This window comes from Ambystoma mexicanum, chromosome 4p, assembly GCF_040938575.1.
Source record: "Ambystoma mexicanum isolate Mex_15411 chromosome 4p, UKY_AmexF1_1, whole genome shotgun sequence".
In the NCBI taxonomy this organism is placed as follows: Eukaryota; Metazoa; Chordata; class Amphibia; order Caudata; family Ambystomatidae; genus Ambystoma; species Ambystoma mexicanum.
This window is the reverse complement of record NC_090927.1, coordinates 1,053,679,302-1,053,701,512: the sequence shown is the minus strand read 5'-3', so window position 1 is coordinate 1,053,701,512 and position 22,211 is coordinate 1,053,679,302. Positions and strand designations below refer to the sequence as shown.

General features: G+C 44.9%; 1 protein-coding gene across 2 annotated transcripts in view; it reads right to left on the bottom strand.

Moving 5' to 3' along the window:
• Positions 1-22,211, bottom strand: part of GOPC (golgi associated PDZ and coiled-coil motif containing) — a 594,673-nt gene that overhangs the window by 269,472 nt on the left and 302,990 nt on the right. For both annotated transcript variants that reach the window (XM_069606625.1, XM_069606626.1), the window contains one exon: positions 20,906-21,081. In XM_069606625.1, coding sequence (XP_069462726.1) covers positions 20,906-21,081 — 176 coding nt within the window. The remainder of the gene's footprint in view (positions 1-20,905; positions 21,082-22,211) is intronic.

Below are 22,211 nucleotides of genomic sequence, written 5' to 3'. Positions count from 1 at the left end.
CCCCTTCGTCCCAGAATTTCTGCTTCATGAAATATAAACCCTTTTCATCCTGTCTTTCTGACTCAACCTTAAGCTTCTCTCTTGTGCCATCCATCCTTATTTTATCCTTTTTACTTTTAGATAGGGCATACTTTCCCTGCATTACTTTTAACTCCAATTCCAGATCTTTAACCTCATCATCTCCCAATTTTCTTGCCCTAGAAGTCCTATTTATTAGCTCTCCCCGTATATTCATTTTAAATGCATCCCATATTATCAAACTGTCTGTGGACGCCCTATTATCTTTGAAGAAATTTACAAGAGATATGTATAGCTTCACATACCTTCTCGTCCTCTAAGATAAATGTTTTAGGCCTCCATTTGATCAACTGTGACCTACTCCTATCTCTGTTCAATTTTAGCATTACTAAATAGTGGTCCGAAATACAGCACTCCCCCATATTGGCTTCAAGCACATCATCCATTAATCTATCTGAAAGCAGGAGATAATCTATTCTCGAGAGTCATGAACCCCAGAATAAAATGAGAATTCTCTATCCGAGGAATGTAATATCCTCCAAACATCCACTAGATCAAAAGTTTCAACAAAGTCCTGAAATGATTTACTAATTCTTTGCCCCGTGAATCTAAAATCAGAAGATCTATCTAACTTGGCGTCTAATATACAATTGAAGTCACCTCCGATCATAATGGAATCCTCTTTCATACTTCTCAAGCTCTTAATCAGATCAATAAAAATCCCCCTCCATTTGAGCATGGACCGTATACTGAACCTAGTGTCATTAACTTTCCCTCATGCCTCACATCAGCCAAAATGATACGGCCCTTCATCATCCATATGCACATTTTCTATAGCCATACCCAATCTCTTACGAATTAAGATTCCTACCCCCCTAGACCTTCGAGAATAGCAATTCAATAAGACCTCATACATTTGGAGGCATTATAAAGATTTTCAGGATATTTGTTCAAATGAGTTTCTTGCAGAAAGACAATGTCCACTTTTTCTCTCCATAATCTAGCCAAACTTCACTCCTCTTCTTCGGACAACTCAATCCTTTCACATTCCACGTAACCACTTTCAAGGAACCCATCATAAGACAGTGGCCCTCTTTACAACCCAGGCGTTAAGGGGTTAACGGCGCCGTAAAAGGTGGCGGCGCCGTTAAACCCTTAACGCCTGATTACGAGGTCCCTTTGCGGGTTGGGGAATTTAACGCCTGCTTTTAGCAGGCGTTAAAAACCAACCCGCAAAGGGACCTTGGTGCTAAGTACGGTGCCGCAAATTTGCGGCACCGTACTTAGCGCCTTCCCTATTCCCATTGAGCCCTATGGGGCAAAAATGGGAATGGGGAAGGGCCATGGCGGCATGGGGAATTACCGCCCCGCCAACCTCGGAATGGAGCGGTAATTCCCCATTCCATCATGGCGGAGTCGGTAAGTTACCGGCATGGACCATGGTGCTATCAGCACCATGGTCCAACGCCTGGGTCGTAATGAGGGCCACTAATAGGAAATAATATCCACCCTACCTGTCCTATTATCCTCCAGCCCTTACAAAACCTCTGAGGCCTTCGTAAGATTCCTTCTCTTAGAATAGCAGTGTAGATTGACCCATTCCTCTCCCCACAAAAACAATACAAACATTCCACATAAACACAAAAACCCAGATTGCTTGAATAGTATCCACCCGAGTGTGGACTCCTTATCAGAACTATTATATACAGAATTCATAAGATCTAAACTGCAAAACCAGAAACATATGCCCTATCAAATTACCATATATTAACACATCCCTTCCACCCCTCCTATACCTCTATAGTTATAATCAGCCTATCTGACTCACAGAAGGATAAGATTCTCCTGCTGACCCTTCCATTCCAGCACTACCCCTTCCTATAAAATTAACAAATCTCCAATCAATAACCATCCTAACCATAACCTATGTTCCATGTTAATGCAGTCAAGAAGTCTTACATATCTGAGGCATCAATCAATATCTCCCTATCCTAACGCAATTAACCCATACCAATGCATCACTCCCCAGATTCCCACTAATCCTCCTACTATTTAACCAACTTAACTATCTAGGACCACCTACCAGAATCTCTCCAATAGTATGACCCATTTTTGTTCAATTAGATCCATCCCGGTACACCCCTCCCACTAGCCACATCTCCATTCTTGAGCATATCCAGTACCACACCATTGTATATCCATTAGTAATACATAGCATGCAACTAATCCCCAAAATGCCTAGTTAGCTCACTCCTTACCTCACATGTCACATTCTTCCTACATAACCTGAAGCTAAGGCTTAATCCAACACTTACTCCCTCTACTTAATTGTTATCCTAAGGAATACCTAGCAACAATAGTTAATTACTACAAATATACTCCCTCTCAACCTCTTGCATCCAAAAAGCATTCAGAACCATTCCTGTTCATACTTAATAGAAACATTCTGCAAAACCCAAATATCCATGCACCAAATGGAAAACAAAGTACCATAATGACTAGCAAATTATGTAATGCCATCACGTCCTTCCTTTCACATAGAACCAACTCCCTAAACCCCACAATATCCCCAGTGACTTAAATCATCCTTGTCCACTCAGCTCATGACCATAGACTATATTGCCCACACGTATTTGTTCAGCTACATCCGAATATGTGTCCCTCCTTTATAATGATAACATTTCTTCCTTTATGAATTTGTTATTTCGTCTGAGTGATCTACCACCCAAACTCTGCCATTTTATTTTGATATTTATTGTGCCAGAAGCTGCCTTTTTTCTATGATTCAGTGCTACTAAGGGTTCAACCGACGGAGTCGCGCTGAGAGGCACAGACCAAATAGATGCAGTACCAGAGCCCAGTTTGAACTTTAGTAACCAATTCCTGCGCTCAGTGCATTTGGCTTGACAGCTGAGCTCGGTGCAGAATCGAGGACGCTGGGGGTAGGTAAGGAGTACGATGAAGGCAGTGAGGTCAGCGTTTTATGATGAAAGAGGTTTAAAGGAGGAGAGTAGTGGTGTGCAGCAAGAAGGGAAGGGAGAAGAGGAGAGAGAAGGTGGTGAGGACAAGCAGAATTATAGAATGGAAGTGGAGGAAAAGTGAGAGATGTGCAGGAAGGGTGCAGAGAGCTGGAGTGAGGAAAAGTAAGAGGAAGTTGGCAAGTGGAAAGACTTGGAGAACGAGATACAAAAAAGGGAGGATGCCTAAAAATAAAGTAAAACAAAGTAGGCTGGAAAAACAGGGAGGAAGCTGAAAGACAACGAACATGTGAAAAAGAGGAGTTTGGGAGAGAATGAGCAAAGAGTAAAAGCGAAAGTGAAAGCCTACGGGAAGTAGAAGAGAAGGGAGAAGGTGGAAGAGGAGGGCTGAAAGTTAGAGGGGAGGTGAAGAGGGACTGATCACTACAAGGCACCAATAAGGAAGCAGGATGGGCAGAAGTTTAGGGAAGAAAGAAGAAGTGAGAACAGAATGTCATGGTCACTGGTCCAATGGGCCCAAGGACACTGACATTGTGCCATCAGGGGAAGAGGACAAAGGGTCACAAGCACAGGGAGCCCGGGTGGACACAGTTGTGGTGCCTTTGGCGCCAGGCTCATGAAAGTCAGTGAACAGGAACACTTTATTTTGTGTGAAGATGCTTTATTTTGCTGAAGCAGCTCCATGTGCACATTGTTTGGGTGGGGCCTCCCTGAGTTGCTGTGCACGTGCTAACTCAGGGAGTGGCAAGGTGTGGCAGGCAAGCCAGGCCTGATGGGCGTGGACTCACGAACTTCGCTATATAAGCTGGTCCCATCCAAAGGCCAGAGCTTCGCGTTAATCTGCATTTGCATGCAGCATAACACTCACCACCGCCTGGGATAATGCATACTCACCTTTGGAATCCAGTCTTCTGCCTATGCGTTTGCATCCAGGAACCAGCATTCCCCTGCAGTCTTCACTCGCTGAACCGGACCTACGTTCCTCCATCTTCATTCTACAGAACACTGGAAGCCTGCTCTGGACACCGCCGCACGACGCATTCTTCATCCCGGAAGGCGGACCCTGAAAGGAAAACGAAAGACAAGGTTAGACACAACAAAAATCAGTTTAAGGTCGCGCTTGCACAATTCTTCGTGCTGAACTGTCGCCGGACCACCGCGGGAGCATTCCCATCTCATCCGGCGCCGCCTCATGCTCGGAAGCTCTGCTGGGCCTCAATCACACCTATTTGGAAGAAAGCAGAGAAAGACATTAATAACGAGCAGACAACGGATCGTGGAAAGAACAATACAAATACTTCACGAGAAAACGAGAGGGAAGACAAATAGAAAACGGAAAGACACTTATCTGTGTGACGTGGAATAGTCTCAGCTGGACTGGACAACCACGTACGAAGGGCAAGTGAAGAAACTTGGTCCTCATCATAAAAGCGCCCCTGCCAGAAGTAGCAGGACGGAAAGCATGCCATTAAGAATCAACAGGTGAGCCTTAATGGGGCGATGTATGCTCACAACCACGCAATTGGAACAAGGGTTTGAGAGGGGAATCAGTCACAGACTGGCAGACTCGCGTCCTTTCATATCTACGCAGGAGCAGTGCTACAATACACCACAGCCTACAAACCTATTTGCAGAGGAGGAAGATAGGCAGAGGGGATCTACTTCCTGGGAGGGCTGCAACCGTGCCCCAACGTCCCCGCAGAGACCAGGTGAGCGTAACACAAAAGAAGGGGAAAACTACAGGCTCCCCCAAGGATAGCTGACCTGGTCATCCACTGCTGGCTTGGACTCAGAGTATGGCAGCTGTGGTTCCATGTGAAAATTACGAATATTGCAGGCCGCACACCACAAAGACAGATTTTTTCAGCCGATTTGGTGCGGCCTGCAATATTAAACATATTTCACTTTTCCCACCTTAACCTTGCTTCATCCAATACCCCACCCTCTATTTAAAACTGAGGGTTTCTTCTCCAGCCCCACTCCCTTTGAAAAACTACATCCCAAATTCCCCTCCCATGGCAGACACACACACACACACACTCCCAGACACACACACACCTCAACAAACACACAGACACGCCTAAGCAAACACACTTACCCATTTTCACCGTGTCTTTGGTCTTCCGGGTCCCGACGTGCCCGTCAGCCCCTGCGTGCCCTCATGTGTGGCAGTGGTATGACAGTTCGATTTACAGAGACGGCTCTGTGCGGTCTTAGAGTGGTCTTTCTAAATTGATATTTTTTTGAAAGCGTGCAAAATAAAACTATCTTTTCACCAAGTACCGGCATCTGTACCTCAGGGCCGGGCAAACCACCTACCTGGGCACTTGAGTCTGGCAACAAATTCCCCATGTGTGGGAACAAGATCAGTAAACCCAGGGCACTCGAGCTCTAGGTAGAACAGACCACCTGAGAGACTTATGTCCTGGCAATGCCAAAAAGGTATCAAGACAAGAAAAGTGCAGAGGACACTTGAAAACACAGATGTAGAGACTGATTTGACCGCCATTCAGCAGAGCAATTGCGAAGTGAGGGTTAGACTGACTGACTACACACCTCACACTGGCTGCAAATGCTCATCTGTACATTTGTGTTGTTAAAAATAACCTTAAACTAAGCTATCCGAGTCCTGAGTTGCCTGTTAATCCCTTGTGTGCAGAACACTGAAGGAATTATTATGCCCTTTTCACACTTAAGGGACGTACAATAGGGTACATACCCTTTCCCACTGGCAATCAATCTTAGTCCCTTTAGGCTTTTCAGGAGGTGCAGCTACTAGGACCTTTCACTTTTCACAGCATCATCAGTTTGGCCAGCCTACATAGTAGGCCCAGGTGTTTCAGGACATTTGAATTCTTAGGTCTGTAGTCTGTCTGCCTATCTTTCTCTGTGCTTCTGGCTCATGGATGACTCTTCTTATGAGCCCATGGCTCCCACAGCGTACCCAACGCCTCGTTGATATCTTAACATAAGGCAGAGGTTCTGCTCGTTTCCTCTCAGTCTCATCTCCTTTGGTATCCCCAATCGTGGCAGAGTTGTACACTCTGGAAATCCCACAGCTGGTATAGACATGCATCCACAGGGGAACCATGTTACTGTGTTGGACCCCATCGTGGCACACTTACACTTGCTTGAAGTTTTGTTCTGGTAGTTCACCAGTTTGCAGGTCTTGCAAATCTCTGCAGGGAGACCCACTAGCAGACAGGATCTTGAAGATTTTTTTCTTGGATGCAGGACATTCACTCAGTTCATTCTTCAGCACGAGGCAATCTTGGTGTAATTCTCCCAAAATTCATAGGGCCTTACACAGAATGAACACCTAGGTATTGGGTTGCTCTCAGTGCTATAGTAGTAGGACTGCCTATGCTCTTGGTCATACTTTAGTTGGCGATCACCTCGCACAAACACACGTAGGAATGGAATTGAGGATAAGGTACTAAATGTCCTATTACACAGAGACAACACTCAGATAAGGACTATTCCAGGATCTCAGAGGGAGGCTATGTAGCTTCCTCCCTCACCAACTTCAGGAAGCTCAGAGTTCTGTCGATACTGCCCTGGCAGGGCAGGTTCCTTTTGACAGAGTCAGGGACCCAACTGTCACAGATCTTAAGAAAGATGTAAATTCAGGAAATGCACAATGTGCTTGCATGTTCAAAACAAATGGAGGGTGGGCAACATGCTCTGTGCAATGCAATTCTCTCTATAGCAATAATGAATGGTTTATTTTGAAGGAAACAGTGCCAATACTTGAGTTCAAAAATATAATATATTTGGTTTCCAAATATTACAATGTAAGTAAATCAAACTAGTATTAATTTTCACAAAACTTACACAGATTATTAGTGCTAGAGTGACCTAGATTATGTTACTGCCAAAAGGACACTCGAACCAGCTTGGTAACAAAAAACTAGCTGTAAGCAAGCCCTTCTTTGTGAAGTCGTAGCTCAGTAGATTTTATATCTGTTTGCTGTACTCGGGACACGGCACAAAGATGCAAAGATTCCCTTTACACAGAACATTTATTGTAGAATAGTCATCCTGAAAAGGACGTGTTCCACGCAGTACAGTATGGGGTGCATTCGGGGCTGGATTACAAAAGCCAGGATAAAATAGTGGGGAAGTTGAGAAAGAATAGCAGCATTCATTTGAGCCAATCTTAGATGGCACACAGTAAAGCTGTGCATATTTACTTTGTACAACGTATTGTGAATAAGTGTGATATAGAGCGAAAAATGTGATTTGCCCAGACTTAAGATGAATCTGAAATCTGGGGTTTGAACACACATATCAAAGTTGGCCATTGTGCTGCAACAACATACAATAAGACATGCTCTTGTAGCCAACACCCCCGCCTGTTAAAACAGTAGAGGTTCAAAGTGGAGAAAAACAATTTTTTGATGCAGATATCCACCAATTAAATGCTGAAATCAACAACAAGTGAAAAAAGAGAAACATTCTAGAGATCAATTGAGACTCTAAAAAAATATAGTAAAGCCTTACAGCTGCGGGCTACACCAGTTGTTAAACAGCTAATAAGTCTAAGCTTTGAATGGCTGTCATTCCAGAGATAGGGGTATTTAACTGCTGGTATTTCGCTATTATTTGTATTTATTTGAAGAACAGGGATGTCAATTTCGATCAGAAATTACTTACAATAACACATCAGATGGCAGAGGCATTCCCATGAAGGGTTCCTGTACAATAGCATAAAGATAAGAACAAGTGGTTAACTAGTTTCTGAGGGTGAAAAAAAAAAAAGTGGGTCATATACCAGGAACAAAGCGAACAGTAAATATATATTACACGGCCTGCGGTAGCGGCCGTGTAGTTATGTTTAAGTTGCTAAACCCATAGGAAGAGCACTTTTTGGGTGGCTTATAACTTGGCTCCCCCTGGACGAATCCTCACCAAACTTTGCATATGGCCCACTCAGAATTTATTTGGTGGGGTTTCGTCAGGCGGGGCAGAGTTATAGGCGGGGTCCCAAAATAGACATAATGGAAGAAAATGTGCTCACGCCTACAGCCCAAACTGCTAGATGGCTTTTCACCAAATTTGCACCAGGAGCGGCAGCTTGTTCCGAAAGCGTGCTTTTGTAAATTTGGTGTAAATCCGTCTAGTCGTTTTTTTTTTTAAAACAAGCAAAAAGTAGGTGCAAAAAATTAGTGATATCTGGCTCCGCTTCGCGGACCCATTTCCCTGTTTGGTCCGGACGCACCCGATGATTGGATGGTGAAAAATGTGAAGTGTGTCAGATTTTTGGAAAAGCCAGCCATATTGGAGTCGCAGACATTCCAGAGGTGTCCGCGGACGACGCAGCAGAAAAATATTTTTAAAAAACACAACATTGCACTTGTCAAACTTGTCAAACAATCTCTGGGGAGGTAAGGGGTGATGAGGATGGGAAGGGATATGGGCGTGAGAAGCCAAAGAAATGGTGTTTTTCACCCCAAAGGTCCGCGAACAGTCCGGATGTTCGGGGGCAGCCCTGTGATGTTCGCGAACACTTCAGATGTTAGAGGACATCTATGCCTATTTCTGCATTATTTGGATGGCTTATAACGTTGGCGCCACTCAATGAAACTGCATGACATTTTTTAATTTTATTCCAGATTTGATTATGAATGGTTTTGGAAAGTGGTAATATGGTCATAGGGTTCTAACTTTGCCTTCTGCAGGCTGCCATGGAAAGGGAAGAGGGGCTCTGTACGGAGCCCCGCCTTCTCTTTCCATGGTGGCCATCTTGGAAAAGGATTTTCCTTCCTACAGCGGGAAGCAGCAGGCGTCCCGCTGTAGGAAGAAAAATAATTTTTAGCACCCCAGGTTCCAGCTTTGGGAACATGGGGTGCTAATCGTCTTTATCCCCAATTCCAGGTGCTGCAATGGAGGATAATGGTCCGAAGCCCTCGTTATTTATTCATAATGCTCCGAAGCCCGCAGGCATCAGGGCGCACACAGAGACACTTTGCTTGGGTCGATAACTTCAGCTGCCGGGCCGTTATCGCCCGTTCCGGTCCCTTGAATGGGGGATGAACATCACATTATTCACATTCGCATAACACAAAATGCTAATGGAAATGTTGGAAAAACATATTGAGTCTATGTACTTTACTGAGAAATGTAAAGTAGATGGAGTCTATAAGATTTTTTTCAGTTCTATTTTTTAACTGTGAAAGGTGGTTCTTAAAAGAACCATTCTTTTGTTTAAGAAATAAATGTTTGCAGGCGAGGTTAGAACGTAAGGCGAGGAGGGAAATGAGGGAAGAGGCACCAAACACTAATATGTAGGGCAGGTGGTCAGGGGAAGATGTTGCATGTGTGTTACTTCTAAGGTAGTGGGCAGTGTTTCTCATGCACCTTCATTACAGCTTCTAACACACATCGAAATTGCTTCCCCCTGCAGAGTGGTGTGTTGCAGTACATACAGAGGACTGTTGTCTTCCAAAGATATGGATCAACAGCCTCTTTTGTTGCTTGCAAGGTAGCTGGTGGGATTTTGAGTCCCTCAGAAGAACAAGTTACTTACCAACTTTAACATTCTTTCGACTGGATGTTCCTCCCACGTATTCCTCATCTTATGATAAATCGTTATCTCCAGCTTCGCTGCTTCGGAAAAAAAAATTCTCGGCAGAGGGCGCTGTGCTTGAGGTCGTGGCGTCGATTGTCCCTTGACGGACTCTGTACTCTGTCGACGTCACCGATGGTATAAATAGCTTGAGCCGCGCCTGTTGCTTCAGTTCTGTGTATTCGATGAACATATAGGAGGAACACCCAGGCGTGCCCCATGACAGATACATTCTTCGTGAGATGAAAGTGTAAGAAAACGTAAACTGTACTGCGGGGTAGGCTGGGAGGGTCTATGAGGAATACGTGGGAGGAACATGCAGTCGAAAGAACTTTACAGTTGGTAAGTAACTTGTTCTTCGAATGGATTGTGTCCTCCCACGTATTCCTCATCTCATGATAGACTCCCATAGCAGTGGCAATTTTGGAGGTGGGAGTACTAGTTACAGTTTTCATGGACAGAATGCAGAACTGCCTTGGCAAATAACCCCTCATTGGAGGAGTATAAATAGAAATAAGTAGAAATAACCCCTCATCCAAGCAGTAATGCTTGATAAAAGTATGCATTGTTTTCCAAGTTGCAGCTGAACAAATATCTGCTGCCGGAACTCCCCTCTTTAGAGCCGCAGAAGTAGCCATTCCCCTCGTAGAAAGGGCTCGAAGCCCATCTGGTGGGTCTTTCCCCGCCAACCTGTAGCATTCAATTATGGCCAAAATGATCCAGCGAGATATGGTCTGTTTTGTTACTGATAAGCCCAGTTTATGACCAGTATAACCCACAAACAGTTGGTCACCTTGTCGTAATTTAGACATCCTTGAGTTGTAAAAACTAAGAGCCCTCTTGGAATCCAGTCTGTGCAGTCTCTCCTTTTCCTTGCCCACATGAGGAGGAGGATACAATGTTGGTAGTACTATTTTTTGTGACAAATGGAAGTCCGAAACTACCTTTGGTAAAAAGGAAGGTTTAATCTTAAGGACCTTATCCTTATAAAAAACAGTATATGGTGGTTTGCATGAGAGAGCCTGAAGTTCACTAACCCTGCGGGCTGACGATAGGGCCACAAGAAGGACAGTTTTTAGTGTTAGAAGCCTCAATGGACAGGAGTGCAGAGGCTCAAAAGGTATGCAAGTCAAAACGTTTAGTACTAAATTTAAATCCCAAGTTGAGACATGAAAAGGTACTGGGGGGTATACGTTAGTAAGCCCTTTTAAGAATTGAATGATTAATGGTATTTTGAAATATGAAACCTCTTCCAAGGTGCGCTTGAAAATGGACAGAGCAGCAAGGTATCCTTTTATTGTTTATTGTTCCTATCTGGAGCCCCAGATTGGCTAGATGATATAAAAAAAAGAGAGCACTACTGGAGTGCCACATTGAAAAGGGTCCACATCCTTATCTTTGCACCAGTTACTAAACCTGTTCCAGCGACATCGGTACAAAGATTTTGTTGCTGGCCTTCTGGCCGAAAGCAAGACTTCCATTACGTCATCCGGAAGATCCCAATACTTGCATCTCAACCTCTCAGAAACCATGCATGAAGGTCGAGTGTCTTGACCTCTGGATGGAGAACCCGACCTTCCTCTTGCGAGAGAAGATCCTCTCTTTGTGGAAGACGTATTGGAGAGCAGATGGACATGTCTAGAAAGTCCGGGTACCACGTCCTCCTGGCCCAATCCGGAGCAATTAGGATCATGGTTTTCCTGAACTTTCTCAACCTCCTGATTACTTAAGGAATCACGGGGACTGGGGGAAACGCGTACAGCAGTGGAAACGTCCACTCCACTACGAGAGCTACTCTTTGAGGAAATTCCCTTGAGCAGTACTGGTCGCACTTCCCGTTGATCGCGGTGGCAAACAGATCCACTTGAGGGGTTCCCCAAAGGGCGAAGATCTCCAGAAGGACTTCCTGAGCCAGCTCCCACTCGTGAGAGACCGTGCTCTGCCTGCTCAGAGCGTCTGCCGCCGTGTTCTTCTCTCCGGCTAGGTGAATTGCCGATAGAGAGATTCCTTCTCGTATTGCCCAGAACCATAGCTGCATTGCCTCTCTGCACAGTGGTAGTGACCCTACTCGTCCTCTTTTGTTTAGGTAGTACATGGCCACCGTGTTGTCCGTCATTATCAGGACATTCTTTCCCTGTACATAGGGCAGAAAGGCCTTCAGCGCTAGTCCGATTGCCCTCAGCTCCAAAAGGTTGATGTGAAGTTTGGACTCCGATGGAGACCAACGACCGCTGATTGTCAGATCATTGGTGTGTGCTCCCCACCCCGTGAGTGAGGCGTCCGTCACTACTGTTATCTCCGGCCATGGTTGCCAAAAAGATTCTCCCTTGAGAATGCCGTCGTTGCAAGCCCACCATAGAAGATGCTGAGCAACTGCGCTCGGGACTTGCAGAAGATCCGACATATTCCCTGAGAACTGGGACCACTGAGTTCTGAGTGCCCATTGAAGGGATCTCATCCTCAACCTGGCCTCTGGTACTAGGAAAATGCAGGATGCCATGAGGCCGAGCAACCTGAGAAAATCTTAGGACGGTAGACGTTGGGCATTCTGGAACTTCGTTACCATCTGCTGGATGTGGAGAGCTCTCACTTCGGGAGGCGAGGCTTTTCCCGAGGAAGTATCCAAGACCGCTCCGATAAATTGGAGCTTTTGGGATGGTATCATAAGGGACTTCTTGAAATTGAGGGAGAAGCCCAATTTGTGGAGGAAGTGGCAAGTGATTAAAAGATGTTCCTGAGCTTGTTTTGGAGAACTTGCTCTGATCAACCAGTCGTCCAAGTAGGGGTAGATGTGAATACCCCCTCTCCTGACACTCACTGCCACAACTGCCAACAGTTTGGTGAAAACCCTCGGGGCGGAGGTCAACCCGAATGGCAGAACCTGAAACTGATAATGAGAGTTGCCAATCGGGAACCTCAGGTACTTTCTGTGCTTTGGATGGATTGGCACATGAATGTAAGTATCCTTAAGGTCCAATGATACCAACCAATCTTGGAGTTGGAGAGCCTGAAGGATCTGAGAAAGAGTGACCATCCTGAACTTGTCCTTCCTGAGGAACTTATTCAAGTTTCTTAAGTCCAAGATGGGTCTCAGTCCTCCGTCCTTTTTTGGGATGAGAAGATATGGGGAGTACCAACTCCAGTTCCTCTCCGCTACAGGTACCTGTTATATGGCACCTTTCTCTAGCAGGGTTAAAATTTCCTGCAACAGGAGCGGGTCTGGAGGTTTTACGGAGTTGGCTCCCGGTGGATGATTCTGAGGCCTTTTTTGGAAGGGGAGACAGTAACCTTGAGCTACTGTTTCCAGTGCCCAAGCATCTGAAGTAATGCCCCGCCATTCCTTCAGATGCTGAGAGATCCTGCCTCCCACTGGTGTTTTGTACAACAAGGTCTCAGAGAGATTTGGAGGCGGCTGCAGGAGTGGCTGAGGGTACAGATGCCGCTCCTGAGGCTGATTTTGCACCTCTTCCTCGTGCTCCACGAGGGAAGTTTCTTTTGCCCGTTTGAGAAGCCTCTCCTCTTCCTCTACCAAATGAGGAGTAGTAACGAAAAGAACGACCCCTCCAGGAAGATGAGCCGAATAGGGTTTTAGAGGCTGGTGCATGGAGGCACTAAGCGATTTAGCTGCCGCTTTCGAGGTCTGAAGTTTTTCTAGGCTTTCATCAGCCCTACTGCCAAACAACCTCGAGCCATCATGGGCATGTTGAGGAGTCTGGCTTGCACGTCTGGTGCAAACCCCGACTTCCTCAACCACGCAAATCTGCGTAGCACAATGCTTGCAGCCATGGATCTGCTGATAGCATCAGCAGTATCCAGTCCAGACTGGAGACATTCCCCCATTGCCTCCTTTCCGTCTCTGACTATATTCGGGAAGCCTTCCCTTTCCTTGCCTTTCCGGAATATGCTCAGCCGCTGCCGAAATACAGTCCCACAGGGTATGGGTAAACCTGGCCAGGGTACAGGTGACATTTGCCGATTTAAGGGCCATACTGCCTGAAGTGAAAACTTTACGTGCCCAGGCATCAACTTTTTTATCCTCTCTATCTGGAGGGATAGTGGGATATGCAGTTTGCTTTGATGTGGATGCTGCCTGAATAACTAGACTTTCTGGAGTCGGATGCCTGTTTAAGTATTCAGGATCCGTACCAGCTGGTCTGTATTTCTTGGGGAAATTGCTATCTGCAGCAGCAATACTCAGGTTTTTCCCAGTTTTTCTCCACCCTCCTCTGAAGAGGGGGTGAAAGGGGAGAACTGGATCTTTTTGAGAACCTCTGACAATTATATCCATCATGACATCTTGTTCAAAAATGGGTGAAGTGTTACCCCAACCCATATACTCAATTACTCTGGTCATAAGACTCCTGTACCCTCAGTCTGCATGTTCTGCAGGATCAGGTCTGGCAAACTCTAATTCTGGGGAGGTGTCAATTCCACTGGCAGAATGTAGAGTGTCACTCAGGTCCCTCATTTTGGACTCTTGATCAATGAGTATCGGTATAACTGTTCTCATATCTACATTCTCCCGCTTACTCCACATCACTCTAAGTAATCATTGCTGGTTTCACACCCCCCAGCCAGGCGTTCTCCTCAGGCCTAACGCAGCCACACTCGTTCTGGGTAAAACCGACCAGAGCGAACACATACTCCTGACCGCTCAACCACCACACCTACAGCTAAGAAGCAGCTACCACTCGATTTCCGCACCAGCTGCACACATACCTGGTGCGCACACGCACTTTTGGACTCCCTCTACTCTCTCTACTGACCTGAACTTCGGTTCCCAAGGGCGTTCAACCTACCAGCGCCTTCAGACCATACCAATGGTATATAAGGCGCTATATAAATGCAAAATAACATAACATAACATGAACTTGTTTTGTGCCATATGAAACTCCAAAGGGAGTGACTTCCTCTTCCTCTGAGCCAGATTCCTCATAAATTGAGAGCATGGACTTAAAAAAGTCTGACCTGGGCAACGGAGTAAATCTTCTTTCTTCCTCTACCATACGTGCCGAAGGAATGGAAATCTTCAATGACTTTGAAGATGACTTCGATACAGGCGTCGAGGTTATTTTTGGTTTTGATGCCGAAACGGTCGACGCCGATGGTGTCAATGAAATCGTCGAAGCCTTCGACGATTTATGTTTTTTATATGGCACCGGAGAGGTGCTCGACTCTCAAAGAGTCCTCGACGACTTGTCGACTTGAGTTTTACGAGTATCCTCGACACTACCGGTTTTTACCAAGGTAGTCTTAGACTTCCCTTTGTCGTCCAATGGAGCGACCTTAGGGGTATGGCTCTTCCGAGGTTCAATCCAGGGGGTCGGGGCCGCATTCTCGAATACCTCCATCATCTTTTTACGAAATTCATCCCATTTTCTGGGAGAATCCGATTTTGTCGGGCATCGAATTTCTTTGGTCGACTCGGAAGATGATGATGAGGGAGATCTATGTCTCCTCTTCATTCTTTTGGACAAGGAAGAAGAGTGTCTCGATCTACTCCTAGATCGAGATCTCTTTGAATGTCTATGGCGATCGGATTCCTTCGAATCAGTCGCTTTCTTATGTTTTTTGGACATAGCCTTCTTAGAGGCTTCCCCCCCCCCACCGACAGTTTACCTCTCCTCTCACGAAGAGCTTTCTCGGTCATGGATTGGCAGGAACCACAATCGCCGGTCCGGTGACTGGAACCGAGACACCAGAGACAAACTCGGTGGGGATCCGTGATCGACATTTTTGACCCACAATCTACGCACTTCTTGAACCCAGTCTTGGGTGTCGAAGGAGTCGAAGAAGATGACATTTTCTTCACAGAAATCTCAAGCGCGCTGTTCTCAATAGCGAAGCGATCGAAAAAACAGAACTGAAGCAACGGGCGCGGCTCGAGCTATTTATACCATCGGTGACATCGACAGAGTACGGAGTCCGTCGAGGGAAAATCGACGCCACGACCTCGAGCACAGCACCCTCTGGCGAGAAATTTATTTTCCAAAGCAGCAAAGCTGGAGATAACGATTTATCATAAGATGAGGAATACGTGGGAGGACACAATCCATTCGAAGTAGGCTGTGTGGTTACAGTATTGGTTGAGGAAGATGATGCAGAGGAAGACAGCCTACTACTTGCTAAGAAAGGAACAATCTTTGAGAGCATTGCAGTAGTTGGATTTGGTGTGGCGGCGCATGGAGGTGGTCCCGTAGGAGTAATGTCCGTGGTTGAGTACTCAGTGCATTTCACTTTTGTAGCTTTAGCCTTTGGTACATTCCCCAACAGTGGTAAAGAACTGCCACACCCATGATTTTCTCTGGGTGGTAGAGGTAGGCACTTCCTTTACCTCATCTGCTCGGTCCCCTTCAATGTCTTTGGAAATACTGCGCTTTTATTGTTGATTGGGTCCTCCAGCTGGTGGTGGCTCTTAGGGATGAGGAATGGCAATAGCTGTTGCCATTTTTAAGGTAAATAGCAGTTTTGCTACCATTCTTCCAAGTATGTGCTTTGTACAAGATTGTTAATGGATAATGAGTAAGAATAGATGTAGGAGCTGTGCAAGGGTAAATTTTGAATTTGAAAGTTCCTAAATCCGTAGAAAATGCAGTTCCGTCCTGTCCTCGAAGCAAGGACCCGAACGGGAAGTGCAAACGCGTCCATGGACACGTCATCATGTGCGCAAGCGCATGGTCACTTGGCACTGTCCGGAAGGTCCACAATGACGTCAGACGTTCATGGACGTCAACGGAAGCAAAAACAGTGGAAAAAGTATAGAAGTGTTAAAAATGATGCTAGAAGGTGGCAAATGGCAGAATTTTAAGGTGAAACGTTGTAAATTGGACAAAAACGTTGCTATATTGAAGTAAGTATGATATTAGTAAGTTGTAGGAAAATAGCATGCACTGGTAAAAACCCATGGAATTCTCTGAAAATAAAGTTGTTAAAGAGACCTTATAGATAAGTTACACCAATACAAACCTATAAAATTCAATAAAAACATTTTGTTAAAGGGACCTTATGGTTAAGTTGCACTAATAAAAACCTATGAAAATCAATGAAAAGGTTTTGTTAAAGGGACGTTATAAGTAAAACTGAAAAAGAAAAAGGAAATTCACAAGTTATGGTAAGCTAAGCAACCATAACCCGCGCCACCACTGTGCACTGCTAAGATTAACACCCAAGCCATCAAAGATGACATAACAAAGGTCATTGATGACATCACTGATGACATCACATTTCTGGCCCACTTGTTTTTGTTCAGTGACATATCTAGGCCAGGTGGATTTGTTCACTGACAGTCAGAATATTAAAATTCTAAAGGTGCTGTATATCTAGACATTAACCTGATCATATGTTCTTGAAGTACTTTCCTTAGGGTTTGGTCTCAGCTCATGGTGCACGTACATGGGGCAATAAGGAGGCCTCAAACACAGAATTCATTTGTATACATGAAGATAAACTTTAATGCTATTAACATTTTCTGATGATGTGGTTTCTTTCTTCCTTACTTTAGTTTCCCGGTGTGTGCCTCTAATGTGTATGCATTGTGGGTCTTCATATGTATTGTTTGTACTAGCACAAGTGTGTAGTAAGTCTTGAATTGTTAGCTAGTTATTACATGTTTAACATTACACAATCACCCCTGACATCTTGTTACCAACATTATAAACACAACCCCTTGTACGGACTTTTCATCAAAATTAATTTCACATGTGATGTAATCAGTGATGTCATCAATGACATTTGTGATGTTATCTTTGATGTCCTGGGTGTTAGTCTTAGCAGTGCACGGTGGTGGCGCAAGTTATGGTTGCATAGCTTACCATAACTGGGGAATTTCTGGGGTTTTTCGGTTTTACTCCCTAAGGGGTTAAGTGCTTCAAACTGAACAGGTGTACTATTTAAATATCCAAAATTACATTATTAAGTGTCACTTGAAGCAGTGTTGGGGTCAGGTATTAAGGATTTGGGAGGGCAAGGGGCGCTCCTTTCTTAGCAATTAAGTGAAGTTTAAGTCAAGCTTTAAAGAGGTCCACTGTCGGGCTGGCTTTGATTTTATGGGCAGTGGTTTCCAGTGGTGCAAGTAGCGTGAAACAGCGGAAGTGAGAAGAGGCACAGGGAGGGTATGGGACAGTGAGCTTGAGTGCAGAGGAGAATCGGAGGGAACGAGATGGTGAGTAAACTGAGAATCAATCACAGGTACTGAGAAGCAAGACCATAGACCACTTTGTAGATGAAGGTAAGGAAATTGAAAATGGGGCGGTTGTGCATAGAGAGCCAGCCAGCATGTTGTTGGTAGGTAGAAGAGGGGAGGGTGTGGAGAGATTGTAAGGAGAATATAGGTAGCAAAGTTGAGGGCTTTGTCTAAAAGGAGAAGAGGGGAAGGCCAAGCAGCTAGCTTCGTCATTTTTCTGAGCACAAGAGTGGAGATTAGAGTTTTTATAGAGTTGTTAGTAAGAAAAGGATACATTTTCCACGTGATAAGGAGGCTAATATGAGCAGCAATGGTAGTGATGAATTGTTTCAGTTGTAGGTTGCCATCTAAGAGGACTCAAGATTGCAAGCCTTGGGTGATGGAGAAACCAAGTCAGGCAGGAAGGAGAGATGGGAGGGGAGGGATTGCATTCTAATCTGGGAAAAAGATGACTGTTTTTGAAGAGTTCAGCTTGAGGCAGCAGAGAGTCATCCATTGCGAAATGCAGCGAGACAGTTTCCCCAAGTGCGAGACATTATCAAAGAGTCACTAAAAAGTGATGCCAAACAAAAAGGCAGGAGCTGCGGAAAGGTGAATGTCCCTTTTTCATCCAGAAACACTATGGCGAAGAGAATACTGGAACACCGATCGTTTGAGAGCGACAACGAATCAAGTGACGCTAGACTTGTGAATCAGGGAGTAACTATTTACTGTCTTTGCATGCTGGGTTGAGTAGAGGATGAGCGTGAGCGATGAAGGCAAACAAACAAGTAAAGGCTATGAATAGAAAGAGCAGACCAGGTGCAGACAAGAAGTGCACAGGCTGATAACTTGCTCGGAAACTGCCAAGCTAAATAAAGGAGCTATACCCAGTCTTACAAGCATCGTGCTTGGCTGAGTTAAAGGAGCATACCAGCTCTTAATCATTTTAAAAAATAAATGTCACAGTGAATGATGGGGGAGCATTTTAGAAAACTATGGAAAAAAGAAATCAAAGAAAGAGGATAGGGGAGCAGGTGCAAGTGGATCTAGGTCACCTGGCGCCTTACAGGTTGCCACTCTTTTCCCCACTTAGCAAGCCCAGCCCACCTGGGGCCTTCCTGGTTGCTGCTCTTTTCCCTACTTAAGGAGCCCTCCAGCCTCTTTTCCTTTGCTGACGGGGAGCAGGTGCAAGTGGATCCAGGTCATCTGGTCTAAGCACCACCCACTTGGTGCCTTCCAGGTTGCCGCTCTTTTCCCCACTTAGCAAGCCCAGCCCACCTGGTGCCTTCCTGGTTGCTGCTCTTTTCCCTACTTAAGGAGCCCTCCAGCCTCTTTTCCTTTGCTGACGGGGAGCAGGTGCAAGTGGATCTAGATCACCTGGCCTAAGCACCACCCACCTTCTTAGCCCTGCGTCTTCCTTCCTGCTCTTAACTCTTAGATCAAAGGTGTCTCTTGCCCGGGCGTCCGAAGCAAAGGGCAGACAAAGAAAAGGGCAATTCCTGTTCGAACCTGTTCGAACCAGGAGGACCCAAGGCCTGACCCCCTGCTCAGACAGCAGGTAAGCATGCACCAACATGTGTTTACTACCTCTGTACCCACATGCCATCCCCACTCCCTTTGGTCCCCCCATGATGTTCCCTTGTGCACCTCCCTTCCCGCACACAGGTGTTGCCTGTTTTGCTTGATTCTTCTACCCTGTTACGTTATGTTATTCAGATTTATAAGGCGCCAAAGCCCGCAGGCATCCAGGCTGCTCCCCTCCCTCCACCTCTTCCGGCCTACTTCTGAAGTAGTCTGTCCGGATACATTCTGGTTTCACCATCACCGTCTTGTGGCCAATGCTAGATTTGACTTTTATGGACTTCATTGATTCACGGTGCGTCACCCTTTCTCATGGTGGCACTGAATCATGCTGTTCCCATCTTCATCTTGTAATCAGGCTGTCAACATTATGTGTTACTACTGACTTCTGCAATTGTATTCGCTCTCCCCTCTTGCTTCTTCACTCTTTGACTGCTTACTCTCTGTTCTCTCCTCCTCTCCCTTTTCCTATCTCCTCCCCTTAATTTCTTCTATGCACTTACTCTAGCAGAAGTGTCCCTGGACCTATTATGACAGCAACCTCATTTGTCTCCTCCCCCATCCCCTTACTTGTCGTCCGTCTCCCCCTCCAGCACCATCTGAAAGGTTGTCAGGCCTAGTACGATAGTCACTTGTTTTGTTCCTTCCCCTCCCTTTCTGCACCCCTCTCCCTCGCCTTTTGTTTTCTCTGGCTTTACCAGAAATGTCGGCAGGCCTAGTATAGTAGTCGCCCCACTCTCCCTCTCCCTTCCTTATCTAAGTCTTAGCTCTTGCGCTATCTGAAATGTCGTCAGGCCGAGTATGATAGTTAATTTCACATCTTTACTGTTCATGGCCTGTAAGAATGTCATTGTATTTTCCCTTGTTCCCTCCCTTGCCTTGAAGCGCCTTGAAACACATTGTGTATAGGCGCTATATAAATAAACTATCATATCATATCATAGCACTGTGAGGACACGACTCTACAACTGGGAGCCATTACAAGACGCACATAACATAAGACTTCACTGTAAAAAAAGTCTGTTAAAAGCTATGGGATGCTGCCAACTGTAGAGAAAGTATCAAAGCAAGTCGAAGAAAGAAAGATTTTGAAATAACTTCGAGATCTGCTCCATATGAAGAGCTGGGTAGAAAAATATAAAGCAATTGGAAATTGTCAGTAAAGAGCTTGGTGTGTTGAGGGGCCACAAGGTTGAAGGTTTGTGCTCCAGAGGGGCGCTTTAACCTCACAGTAGTCATTGAAGTCAATTCAATTGCATACCTTTTAGCCACTTGGTAATAGTCCAAAACAGAAACATATACCTTCGCAAAGTGGTGCAAATAAATCACATGAAATACTAGACTACATTTCTCATTGAACATTTAATGATATAAGAAGTGTCTCATCCTTCAAAATATGTGGCTCAACTTTCTAAACTTTTCAAACCCTAAGTCCAATTTCCTCTTTTTATAATACTGGCAAAGCTAAATGTTTAATTGGAACACTTTAAAGACTTTGCAAATTGCAATCTGTATTCGGAATATTCTCTCGCACAAACTAAGTACCAGCAATCAACACCCAAAATTGTCCCATCGCTCCACACCAATTTATCTTACCTTCCTGCTAGCTCTTTGTCCAAGTACTTGGCTGCAAGCCTGGCTCCATACACCTCAGCCTGTAGAACAGCAATGTGCCGACGGAGGGCTTGATTTTCCTTCCTTAGTAACTTCACCTCTGCTTCTAACTGGGCTTCCTTCACTTTTTCTTTTTTGTTTGCTTCAAGTTCTTTTTCCTGTTAAATTTGTATACAGAAATTATCAAGATACATAACAAACTAGCATCAGGGAATGTAATAACCTTCGGCCAAGACTGTCGGGTTAGGAAAAGATGATCACTATAAATGTCATAATTTAAGAACTTTATTTTACCGGTAATATATACTTGCCTCCTAACATCCATGTCCAAAAAGAAACACCATATTTCTTGTCCTCATTTTACATTTTTGAAAAAGCATCTGCTGTCAGGACTACATAAGTCCCATTTTCGGATGTAATAGAAGTTATGTTCAAAGAGGCATTTTTAAATAAGCCAAGCAGAAATTGCAAGGACTGGTAAATTGCATAAGCATAGTTAAAAGCATTGCACACATCCAGAAGGCAAGTCTCAATAAAGGCCTGTCTGTCACTAGATAACAGCTAACCTAGAGGCCTGCCTAAGCTACAAAAGCCACATACATGCTCCTGTTACATAGATATCTTATTTCTTGAATTGACAGGGAAGAGTTACTCAAACAAGGCACCAAAGTCACCATTGAATGCTCCACTAACAAACGTCTTGGTAGCATAACTGTAAACAAAAAGGGTAGAGACCTAGAAGTAAATCATAGGCAACAAGTTCACAGATCTGACTACAACAGAGAAATGGGAAAACCTCACCAAAATCTCAAAGAAAAGTATGTGCTACATAGCCAGGGCATCTGATACCACTGCACATGTCCCAACAAGGAACCAAGTACAACTGAAATCACTGTTCAATGCACTCTGCAACATTTTACTCTCCTAAAGCGACTGGCAAAGAATGTGACTAGGGTCGAAAAAACACCCAGAGCAAGCCTTCCAAACTAGAAATACACTAACGGAGCTATTATTTCCTGTTAGTCCATAGCATGGTGCCCAGTCATAATGCAATCAATGATCTTCAGCAAATACTCAAGCTTAAATAAGACACCCAAGGACGAATGTGCACCTGTAATTTACGAACAATAGGTTCTCCATAACAAAAATGTGCAAGAGGCTAAAAAGCTTAAAACTAATCAACATGAAAAGAAAGGGGGCAGCAATAATCAAAAGGGCTACATTTCAACTAGTCTCTTTCAACAACTGCCTCAATAAAGGATTTGGGACATGCAATGTAGATTGGCCC